Source organism: Gadus chalcogrammus, chromosome 6 (genome assembly GCF_026213295.1).
Source record: "Gadus chalcogrammus isolate NIFS_2021 chromosome 6, NIFS_Gcha_1.0, whole genome shotgun sequence".
Lineage (NCBI taxonomy): Eukaryota > Metazoa > Chordata > Actinopteri > Gadiformes > Gadidae > Gadus > Gadus chalcogrammus.
Genome location: NC_079417.1, coordinates 1284808 through 1297153, shown reverse-complemented (window position 1 = coordinate 1297153; position 12346 = coordinate 1284808). Strand labels below are relative to the sequence as shown.

General features: G+C 55.3%; 1 protein-coding gene across 1 annotated transcript in view; it reads right to left on the bottom strand.

The window, feature by feature from the left end:
* The window catches only part of pik3r4 (phosphoinositide-3-kinase, regulatory subunit 4), a 17539-nt gene extending 5273 nt beyond the window's left edge, over positions 1 to 12266 (bottom strand). Inside the window, exons 1-15 of the mRNA XM_056592650.1 lie at positions 11989 to 12266; positions 10945 to 11679; positions 10684 to 10817; positions 9864 to 10074; positions 9077 to 9499; positions 8277 to 8405; positions 7833 to 8054; positions 7230 to 7403; positions 6560 to 6705; positions 5455 to 5658; positions 3961 to 4162; positions 2270 to 2364; positions 1345 to 1564; positions 680 to 845; positions 1 to 77 (exon numbers count right to left, since the gene is read on the bottom strand). The exon at positions 1 to 77 is cut by the window's left edge and continues 88 nt beyond it. Coding sequence (XP_056448625.1) covers positions 1 to 77; positions 680 to 845; positions 1345 to 1564; positions 2270 to 2364; positions 3961 to 4162; positions 5455 to 5658; positions 6560 to 6705; positions 7230 to 7403; positions 7833 to 8054; positions 8277 to 8405; positions 9077 to 9499; positions 9864 to 10074; positions 10684 to 10817; positions 10945 to 11662 — 3121 coding nt within the window. The 5' untranslated portion in view covers positions 11663 to 11679; positions 11989 to 12266. The remainder of the gene's footprint in view (positions 78 to 679; positions 846 to 1344; positions 1565 to 2269; positions 2365 to 3960; positions 4163 to 5454; positions 5659 to 6559; positions 6706 to 7229; positions 7404 to 7832; positions 8055 to 8276; positions 8406 to 9076; positions 9500 to 9863; positions 10075 to 10683; positions 10818 to 10944; positions 11680 to 11988) is intronic.
* Between the last annotated feature and the right edge of the window lie 80 nt (positions 12267 to 12346).

Sequence of the window (12346 nt, the reverse complement as noted above, 5' to 3'; positions counted from 1 at the left end):
CGGCGAGGTAGTGGGAGCCCCCGACGAAGGTCAGCGTCTTCACGTGGCCGCCGATACGAGAGTAGGTCAGCACCGACCTGAGGGCCCCACAGGCAGAGACATTCAGCGCGTTTACCAACAGCGACTTACAGTACGTCCATTGGTCAGAAGGAGGAGGGACCACAACACAACGCTGTCGGTACGGGAGGGCTGGGTGATTAATCTCATTTTAATCGCGATTTCGATTTGAGCGTCAAACGATCACAAAACGAATACACTGAACAGTAAAGAACAGCACGATACATATCTGTACATTATTTTAGATTCAAACATTTTCTTTAAGACCATTTTGTGTATTTATATGTGTTATAAGTTCTCAGTTACAAAGTGTTTTTGGGAAGAACGTGCTGAATAAATACATCATGTTTTCAAACTAACTAAAAATATTTAAATATTGACCAAAATAATCGTGATAATGATTTTTTTCCATAATCAAGCCGCCTTACGGTACAGTGAGGAGGTTCATAGAATCAAGTGCCAAGCACTAACCATCACCAGGTTAACCCATTCCCCGTGTACTACACAGAGCGCCAGGATAAGACGCTACCCAATGCTGCTTAAGTGCCAGGACGTACAACATACAATAAGTGTGAGGAACCTTTCGGCCGGGGGTCGAAAGGTTCCCCCCCAGAGGTCCTACCTGGTGGTGGTGGTCTTGCCCTCCATCTTCTGGCTGTCCCAGACCTTCACCGTGCCGTCGTTGGACGCCGTGGCGAAGATGGAGTGCTCGTCCGACACGCGGATCCGGTTGACGGCGGCACGGTGCTCGTGGAGGTGGGCCACCAGCAGCCCCTTGGGGTGCCACCCTACACACACACACAGACACACAGAGAGACACACACACACACACACACACAGAGACACACACACACACACACACACACACACACACACACACACACACACACACACACACACACACACACACACACACACACACACACACACACACACACACACACACGTAGCGTGTTAGCCATATGTTGTTCCTGTTGTGTGTTTGCTGTACTAGGGGTATAATGCTGTGTTTCAGAGTTACTGGTACAATGTTGTGAATTAGCTGTGCTAGCTAGCTACCGGTTGCTCTCTGCTGCTAGTCTATAGGTTGAGTATTAGCGGTGCTAGCTACTGGGCTGCCCTCTGCTGCTAGTCTGTGACGTTGGGTGTTAGCGATGCTAGCGGTGCTAGCTGTGGTAGGTACCGGTCTGCTCTACTGTTGGTCTATAAGGTTGAGTGTTAGCGGTACTAGCTATGTTGAGTGATAGCAGTGCTAGCGGTGCTAACGGTGCTAGCAGGGCTAGGTACCGGGCGGCGGCGGCCGGCTCTCCCACTCGGCGCTCTCCATCATCTGCTTGGCCATGCGCTCCGCGCTGCACTGCTCCCTCTTCTGCTGCACCAGCTGCTGCAGCTCCGCCTTGCAGGTGTTGAGGCGCCGCTGGTAGGCGGAGCCTCCCGGGGCCGCCTGGACCACCGGGGCCGCCGCCGCCACCGCCCGCCGGCCCGCGGACAGGGGCCCGTCTGGAGCCTGGGGGACGGAAAGACAGACAGACAGATAGACAGACAGACAGACAGAGAGACAGAGAGACAGAGAGACAGAGTCAGAGAGAGAGACAGACAGACAGACAGGCAGACAGACCGACAGACAGTCAGACAGACAGACAGACACAGACAGACGGGCAGACGGGCAGACAGACAGACAGACAGTGAGACAGAGTCAGAGAGAGAGACGGACAGACAGACAGACGGTCAGACGGTCAGACAGACAGAGAGACAGACAGACAGACAGACGGTCAGACAGACAGACAGACAGACAGACAGACAGACAGACAGACAGACAGACGGTCAGACAGAGAGACAGAGAGACAGAGAGACAGAGTCAGAGAGAGAGAAAAAGAGGGATAGACAGACAGAGACAAACAAAGTAAGACACACACACATTGATATTGACTGCCCCCCTCTAGAGGCTGTTGGTGGTACTGCAGTGTGTTTGATTAAAGAGGAGGGGGATTTGGTATGTAAGCATTGATGCAGAGGAACAAAGCTTTTCTAACATTAGCTTAAACTAATGCAACATGTATTGAATACAGTTAATAAATCTGGTGAATTCATTAATCAATTCAATTTGCCCAATTGCGATTCAGACGGCAGGTTGCTGATTGTAATGACGCCGGGATACTGGCACACAGGTTAGACCAGCCTGTCAGCATCAGGGCAGCCTAGCGACCGTTACCGTGGGGACCAGGGAAGAGGCCGGCTCCTGGGACCCGAACATGCTCCTCCACTCCTCGTTCATGGTGGAGTCCTGCTGCTTGGTGTGTTTCTTGGCTGCAGGGGGGGGGTGGGGGGTGGGGGGGTGGGGGGGGGGGGTCAACAACCACAGGAAGATCAACCAGAATTCCAACACCACTTCCTGCGGACTGCTGACGGGATCAGCGGAGGATGACGAGCAGACGCCCCCCAGCGAGGGACACCAGGGGGGGGCCAATGGGGATGTCCAGGACCCCCCCCGCGCCGCAGGAAGACACGCCTCGCCTCACTACGAGACGCTGCCATAGGCCTCTGAACAATAAGTCCCGCCTCCAAGGGTCCGGTTCAGAGTCCGCGGGAAATAAGACGAGGTTTATGAATGACCGTACATAAAAATCTCTAGGTGACGAAGGAGTAAAAGCTGCTTCACGTTTTGAACTACACACTTCTTCCATCTAGTCTCCACTCTAATTTTGGATTGTCGTTGCCGTTAAAGTAGCATTAATAATAGTTTGCTAATTTTACGGCACCGACAATCCCAAAACCCAGTCGAAACTAGATGGAAACAGTGTGCAGTTCAAGCGTGACGCAGCTTTCACTTCTTCAGCACTTCAGCACCGTTTGTTATGTACGGTCATTAAACAACGCCGTGTTATTTCCCATGGAATACAAACCGGAGCCTCAGAGGCGAGACTTATTCTTCAGAGGTCTACGGGACCGCGCTGGAGCAGCTGTTTACTGGGGCTTCGCGTGCTAAACTCTGGCTGTCCCACGGGGGGATCAAGACGTCTTTGTTTAGTCATTCAAACATAAACCACTTCTGTAATAAACATTAGGAACTAAACATATTTCAAAGTCCCTCAAATGATTTCTGTTTGCCAGGCGCTCCACGCATGACGTTGGAGCGCTTGAGTTGACGTTTGACGTTATGAACCGCAGAGAGAGCGCGGCAGGGAGGGAACGATAAAGGCTTTGTTAGTTTGTGAGGAGAGGTTTGAAGACTGTTGTGTTCCAGGCGCCACATGACAGTGAGAAGCTCTCTCAAGCTCTGAGAGGCATTTGAACGAAGCTCTTACAGCGGTCACACGATAGGTAAGGTAACTCACCTTCACTCATTCACAAAAACATAACACACCCTTCGCCCATTCACAAAAACATAACACACCCTTCACTCATTCACAAAAACATAACACACCCTTCACTCATGAACAAAAACATAACACACCCTTCACTCATTCACAAAAAAAGTGTGCGCTCAAGACAGTTTTAGGTTGCTTGCGTAATTCTCAAATATACAGTATGTGTTGAAGTGCTTCAAAGTGAGGAAGCATCGTAGAGCGACACTAATAAGTCACGTTGTGCAAAAGTCTATTAACTAAACCATAAACAACTAAGGATAGGAAACGACCTAAACGTGTAGTTTCCTATCCAATCACCTAACCGTGTCGTTTCATATCACCTACACGTGTCGTTTCCTATCACCTAAACGTGTAGTTTCCTATCCTATCACCTTAACTTATCTCCTTTTTAGGAAGCATCCTCGCAACCGAGACACGGCCATCTGTCCTGGATGACTCAGGACAGATGCATCATGGGAAACGACCCCTGGGAGGTCAGGAATGTCGCCCCCTGGTGGGCGGGGTCAGGGGTCAGGGGTCAGGGGTCAGGGGTTACCTTTCTTGTCGTCGGGCTCGGCCTTGGGCTTGACCAGGTCCACCTGGCGCCCGGAGATGCCCAGCAGGGCGAGGTCGATCACCCCGGTCTGGGCGGCCTCGCCCTGGGAGCCCTGCTCCCCAACCACCGCCTTGGCCTTGTTGGACTTCAGCATGAACTCCTTCAGCGCCAGCAGCTTGTCCTCCTCGGGCTCCGTCATGCCCTGGGGGGCAGAGGGAAGGTAAGACAACCGCACCGTCAACCACCCCCACCATCAACCACCTCCACCATCGACCACCTCCACCATCAACCACCTCCACCGTCAACCACCTCCACCATCAACCACCTCCACCGTCAACCACCATCGACCACCCCCACCATCAACCACCTCCACCATCGACCACCTCCACCATCGACCACCTCCACCATCAACCACCTCCACCGTCAACCACCTCCACCATCAACCACCTCCACCATCGACCACCTCCACCATCAACCACCTCCACCATCGACCACCTCCACCATCAACCACCTCCACCACCATCAACCACCTCCACCATCGACCGCCTCCACCATCAACCACCTCCACCATCGACCACCCCCACCATCAACCACCTCCACCATCGACCACCTCCACCATCAACCACCTCCACCGTCAACCACCTCCACCATCAACCACCTCCACCGTCGACCACCTCCACCGTCAACCACCATCGACCACCTCCACCATCGACCACCTCCACCATCAACCACCTCCACCATCAACCACCTCCACCGTCAACCACCTCCACCATCAACCACCTCCACCATCGACCACCTCCACCATCAACCACCTCCACCATCGACCACCTCCACCATCAACCACCTCCACCATCGACCACCTCCACCATCGACCACCTCCACCATCAACCACCTCCACCATCGACCACCTCCACCATCAACCACCTCCACCATCAACCACCTCCACCATCAACCACCTCCACCATCAACCACCATCGACCACCTCCACCATCGACCACCTCCACCATCGACCACCTCCACCATCGACCACCTCCACCATCAACCACCATCAACCACCTCCACCATCAACCACCATCAACCACCTCCACCATCAACCACCATCAACCACCTCCACCATCAACCACCTCCACCATCAACCACCTCCACCATCAACCACCTCCACCATCAACCACCTCAGACGTGTATGTGTGTGTGTATTTGAGTTTACGTGTGAGTATGTGTGTGTGTGTGTGTGCATGCGCACTTGCGTGTGCATATGTGCGTGTCTGGGCTTGTGTGTACATGTACGTGTAAGTGTATGCGTGTGGTGCGTGTGTATTCATGTGCATTCGTGTGTGTGTGTACGTGTGTGTATATGTGTATATGTGCATGTGTGTGCGTTTACGTTTTCGGCGCGTGTGTGTACATGTGTCTATGTGTGTGTGTGTGTGTGCGTGTGTATGTTTTCGGCGTGTGTGTGTGTACATGTGTCTATGTGCGTGTGTGTGTCCCGACCTGGGACAGCAGCTTCTTCAGCAGCTGGGCGATGGCGGGGTCCTCGGGGGCGGGGCACTCGGGGATCAGCCCGGCGCGCTTCTTCAGCCGCAGCAGCAGGTGGCGGAAGAGGCTGGCGATGTCCTTGGAGCGCAGCGCGTAGTCGAAGATGGAGCGGCTCACGGGCTCCTTCAGCACGCTCAGCAGCACCAGCTCCTTGTCCATCTGCAGCGGGGCGCGGACAGAGGTTCACTCATTCACCACAGCGCAGCCAGAGGTTCACTCATTCACCACCGCGCAGCCAGAGGGTCACTCATTCACCACAGCCAGAGGTTCACTCATTCACCACAGCGCAGCCAGAGGTTCACTCATTCACCACAGCCACAGGTTCACTCATTCACCACAGGTTCACTCATTCACCACAGCACAGCAGGAGGTTCACTCATTCACCACAGCCAGAGGTTCACTCATTCACCACCGTGCAGTCAGAGGTACCATTCACCACCGTGCAGCCAGAGGTTCACTCATTCACCACAGCCAGAGGTTCACTCATTCACCACAACACAGCCAGAGGTTCACTCATTCACCACCGCGCAGCCAGAGGTTCACTCATTCACCACAGCGCAGCCAGAGGGTCACTCATTCACCACAGCGCAGACAGAGGTTCACTCATTCACCACCGCGCAGCCAGAGGTTCACTCATTCACCACCGCGCAGCCAGAGGTTCACTCATGCACCACAGCCAGAGGTTCACTCATTCACCACAGCCAGAGGTTCACTCATTCACCACAACACAGCCAGAGGGTCACTCATTCACCACAACCAGACTGTTCACTCATTCACCACAACCAGACTGTTCACTCATTCACCACAGCACAGCCGGAGGTTCACTCATTCACCCCAACCGGACTGTTCACTCATTCACCACAACACAGCCAGAAGTTCACTCATTCACCATAGCCAGGCTGTTCACTCATTCACCACAACACAACCAGGCTGTTCACTCATTCACCACAACACAACCAGGCTGTTCACTCATTCACCATGAAACCACCAGCACTCCTTCCTCATTAAGATGGGGTGGAGGAGAGGAGGAGGAGGGGTGATGAAGAGGAGGGGGTCTGACCTGTATGATGGGCTGGGTGATAAAGGGCGAGAGGTGGGGCATCAGCTTGCAGTAGACGTCGGCCACGCTGAGGCGCTGGGCCACCACCGTGATGAAGCCCACCGCCCCGTAGCGGATCCACAGGTTGGGGTGGCAGAGGAACGGAGCTGGAACACAGAACACGACATCAGGAACACTCATCAGGAACACTCATCAGGAATACTGAGGGACAGCAGGAACACTGAGGAACATGAGGGACATCAGGAACACTGAGGGACAGCAGGAACACTGAGGAACAGTGAGGGACATCAGGAACACTGAGGAACATCAGGAACACTGAGGAAAATCAGGAACACTGAGGAACATCAGGAACACTGAACACAGAGGACCCGATGCAGACTGACTATCAGTCAAACTGAAAGAATGTCCAGAAACAAAATAAAATAATACAATTATGGAAATAAAAGTGTACATATATGCATATTCTTAAACATTTATTAACATTATCCTTTTTGTTTCACCCTTATTTACTGCTTGGGATGAATCTGTTGTATCTTATCGGATTCATAAATACCTTATGACAACAAATAAAGCGAACGGAAAATCTGAATATATCAACGATAGACCACACCAACATAACATTTCACACCAACACATCACATGACAGAGGCGTCAGCCAATGGGAACCCACCGATGTCGCTGACGAACTCGTAGATGTGAGGCTTCTGCAGCAGGCCCAGCTGGCACATGCAGGTCAGCGCGTTGAGCGCCTTGTAGATCACAAACTCCTCCGCGTCGCTCAGACCCTGCTGCAGCAGGGGCTTCAGGATGGACGAGCTCTGCCAGCCCACGTACGCAGCCACGCCTGGACACACACGCACACACACACACACACACACACACACACACACACAGGGAAGACCATTAGACACACGTCCACAGACACACACAACTGGATTGTGAGCGTCCGATTCTCTTTCCATTTACTTTTTTCTACATTGGTTGAGAAATCGACCTGCGTGTCGAATACTTCTGCTTCCATGAGCTACCTAGCATGAACCAGAGCTGCTTTCCGTTTCCAGATTTTAAAATCGTAGAAAAATGTGTTCACACTTCAACGTGCGTCCTTAAACAGTATTGACCGGGTATGAGCACCGAAGCCCAGGCCGGGCTGTTCCCCGCCGGCCCCAAACCCCTGCGCCTCACCGCGCCCTGGCCCCGCCGCTGAGGCCCCGCCCCTAGGCCCCGCCCCTGAGTCCCCGCCCCTGAGGCCCCGCCCCTAGGCCCCACTGACCCACGATGCTGTCGAAGAAGCCCCCCCGGAGGTGCCAGTCGTTCTTGTCGTTGAGGAAGGTGATCATGTGAGACAGCAGCACGTCGTTGGCCTTCTGCCGGCCGAAGAACACGCAGAGTCGCGTGATGCCGTTCTCCATCAGCGACTGCTTCACGATGTTCTCCGGGTCGCTGAGCAGCGTCACCACCTTCTGCTGCACCATCTCGTGGAGCGCCTGCAGCTCTGGGGGGGGGGGGGGGGGGGGGGGGGATACGTGTTACACAAACCCAGGGGTGTCCCGGTCTCAGCACGCCACCACGGCCGGGACGAGGGAGAGGGAGGAGGGGGCGGGAGAGAGGTGGAGGAGGAGGAGGAGGCGGGAGAGAGGTGGAGGAGGAGGAGGCGGCGGGAGAGAGGGGGAGGAGGAGGAGGGGGAGGAGGAGGCGGGAGAGAGGGGGAGCGTACCGGAGTCGTAGTTGTCGCTGGGGTGGAGAGCCTCCTCCGCCTCCTCCAGGCCGCCCTCCGGCACCACCTGGTTCTCCTGCACCAGCTCCAGGAAGCGCAGCGCCGTCTCCGCCAGGTGGGCGATGTTCTCTGGGCCGCCGCCGAACACACACACACACACAGGTCGTCAGGGGAACCGCCGGGCAAACACACGGGTCACACACACAGGTCACACACACAGGTCACACACACAGGTCGTCAGGGGAACCGCCGGGCAAACACACAGGTCACACACACAGGTTGTCTGGGTAACAGCAGGGCAAGGATGAAACATAGATAGTCACGGTGATAGCAGGTCGTCATGGAAACAGATAGTCTTCATGGAAACGGATGGTCTTAGCAGGGGGTCAAGGTAACAACCGGTCACACACACAGGTTAACGCGGTAACAGCAGGTCGTCAAGGAAACAGCAGGTCAAACACACGGGTCGTCACGGTAACGGCAGGTCAAACACACGGGTCGTCACGATAATAGCAGGTCAAACACAACGGTCGTCAGGGTATCAGCAGGTCAAACACAGGGGTCGTCACGGTAACAGCAGGTCAAACACACGGGTCGTCACGGTAACAGCAGGTCAAACACACGGGTCGTCACGGTAACCGCAGGTCAAACACACGGGTCGTCGCGGTAACAGCAGGTCAAACACACGGGTCGTCAGGGTAACAGCAGGTCAAACACAGGGGTCGTCACGGTAACAGCAGGTCAAGCCCCCAGCAGTCACCCTGAGCCTGGAGGGTGCCTTGGGGGTCTGGGGGGGTTACCTGCGTAGGCCAGCCTCACCACCGTGGCCTCGTCCTGGGCCAGGTGGGCGATGCCGGGCAGGATGTACTCGGGGTAGATGTTGACGTCGTTGCGCGGCACCTCCTTCACCAGCGCCAGCACCTTGGCCAGCGTGCGCACGGCCTGAGCCCGGACGCGCGGCACCCCGTCGCCGCAGAAGTGCAGCAGGTAGGGCGCGATGCGGTCCAGCAGCACGTCCACGGCCAGCCGCGGCGCCAGGTGCAGCACCAGCTCCAGCGCCGCCAGCTTGGCGTCGCAGCAGCCCAGCGTCTGGAGGCAGGACGTGATGACCGACACCAGCACCGTCAGGCCCTGCTCCTCCCGGGGGCCCACCGCCACGGAGCCCTCCTCCTGGCACACCTTCTCCCCGCCGGAGGAGAGGGAGGAGAGGGAGGAGGAGCTCCCTGGGGTCAAGCAGACGCAAACACGCACAAGGACATCAGGATAGGCTCATAAGCACACACACACACACACACACAAAAACAAGAACACGGCATATCCATACACACACACACACACACACCACAGACACAGACACACAAGAACACACACACACACAACAGACACGGACACACAAGAACACACAAACACACACACACCATAGACACAGACACAAAAACAAGAACACGGCATATCCATACACACACACACATACCATAGACACGGACAGACAAGAACAAAGGCACGCATGCGCACACACGCACACACACCCACACCCACACACACACACACACACACACACACGCACACACACACACACACACACACCTCCTCGGAGGTTGAGCAGGATGTTGTCCAGGTCCTTCCTGATGACCAGGATGCGCTCGTCGGCCGACTGGAAGGTCTCCTTGGCGAACTGCGCCATGTACGGCTGCAGGAAGCTGTAGAAGATGTCGGGGAAGGCCCGCCCCCGTTGCTGCCTCAGGTAGTCCTCCGCCGACTGCCTCTTGTCCGGCTCGCGCTGGATCATCTGCATCACCTAGGGGAGGGGGGGGGGGGGGGGGGGGGGAAGGAGTTACCATGGTAACCGTCAAACAGTTACGGTGTTCGGATGTATGGCGGTTGATACACCTTTACTTCAGTTACCATGGTCACCATCGAACAGTTACGGTGTTCGGAGGTTTGGCGGTTCATACACCTTTAATACAGTTACCATGGTACCTTCAAACAGTTCCTACGCCTTAGAAACGTAGGAACTGTTACTGTAGTTACCATGGTAGCTGTCAAACTGTTCAAATCTGGTGGTTGGTGGCTAGAAGGTTACTCCACTGTAGCAGTGTCACTGTAACAACAGTCACTGTACCAGAGTAACCATCTCCATGATAACTATAATAACGGCTGTTCTGATAGCTGTTAGCAGATGGTACATCCAAAGAGCCTTGTGTAGCATCTTCTCCTAGCTATCTCTGGTGTTTACAGGGAATGGGTTAACCTAGTGATGGTTAGTGCTTGGCACTTGGTTCTATGAACATCCGTACTGTACTGACAGAGATATATTGTTGTTTCTCTTGTTTATATTGTTGAAAGGCGCTTTGGATAACAGCGTCTGCTGAGCGCCCTCGCTGTAGACGTGAGTGTGTCTGTGTACCAGTTCTCTGACGTTCTCGTCCTCTATCTTCATCAGGACGTGCTCCGTCTGGAACTGCCCCTTGCGGTACGCCAGCAGCTGGGAGAGGTCAAAGAGCGGCACCCCCTCCGTGAAGAGCTCCGCGATCACACAGCCTGCAGGGGACAGAGGGCATTATGGGTAGGGAACAGGGGGCATTATGGGTGGAGACAGGGTGCATTATGGGTAGGGGACAGGGTGCAGGGAGCCGGGGGGGAGGGGGGGGGAGCCGGGGGGGGCTACCTGCTGAGAAGATGTCCATGGTGGGCCGGAGGTCCCCGCGGCTGCGCTGGTTGTTGTTGGAGAGGTCCACCAGGGGCGTGGTCTGATCGTTCTCCGCCGTGAACATGCTGCCGTCCACGAAGCGCTCCGGTGCGATGTAGCAGGTGCGGCGCCGCGACGTGTCGAAGAAGTAGTTGAAGTCGGCGGGGTTGTCCTCGGGCAGGAAGGTGGGCTTGAAGCTGGCGAAGTCCGTCAGCAGCACCCAGTTCCAGCTGGTCACCATGACGTTCTCCGTCTTGATGTCGCCGTGCCGCACGCCCGCCTTGTGGGCCTGGTCCACGGCCGTCAGGATCTGGAACGCCAGCCAGCGCTTCTCCACGCCGTTCAGGAAGGGGCGCGTGCTGATGCGGTCGTACAGGTTGTCCCGGACGTACTGCCGGAACAGGATGGCGGCCTTCTCCGTCAGGGAGTTTTTCTGGAAGGGCAGGCAGTTCTGGGCCGAGTGGAGGCGGATCTTGAGCTCCTCCAGCTCCTGCTTGTAGCTGGTCAGGGGCAGCGAGGGGTCCTGGATGGCGAAGACCTTCACCACCACCAGCCCCTCGCGGTGCTTGGCGCGGGCTACCTTGAAGAAGCGCGTGCTGCCCAGGCTCTTGTCATACTCGTGGTCGTGGATGTCGGAGAAGTAGCTGTCCACCGACAGGATCTGTGAGGGCGCGATGCCCGCCAACTGGTTCCCCATCGCGGCTCCGCTCAGAGCTAAGGAGAGGTTGGACAGCTCCTGAGTTTAACTTGAACCGCACTGAGTACTAAGTGCTAAGAGTACTAAATACTGCTGAGTTCTGAGCACAAACGATGGCATTCATCCAATGCAGAACAACAAAACAACACGGGGCCGAGGAAATGGGCTCTCAGGAGGGGAGTCACATGACATGCGCTCAGAGAAGATACATTTTTAATAATGCTCTTTTAGCTGAGAGCTCACTGTTTTAGACCACATCAACTACTGCCACAACTTCAAATCCGTTCACACCATGATGTTAGATCGCTGCAAAAGCGTGAAGTTACCAGGCGATGCGGCGGTAGACGGTTGTTGTTGACTCGCTGGCCCGGCGGTGGGGGGGTGAATGATGGGCTAGCTGAGCAGGGGTGACAGCGGAGAGACGGGAGAACCGGGACCATGTCAGGGTTCGAGATGTTTCTCCTTAATGCTCTAGGGCTGTCTGAGGGTCATTATAGAAGAAACTTTGTGTCGCATTAACAGCCGAAGTGAGCGATACTATCTGCGGACTGTCTGTCCTGGAGCAGGAGTTGTTGTGATTCCGGGTCAGGGCGGATCTGGACTACAGCATCCCCTGGTGGTTCACTGGAGGATCGTCTGATCTAGGGCGCCCCCTGGTGGGCCACTGAAGGAACACCTGACCTG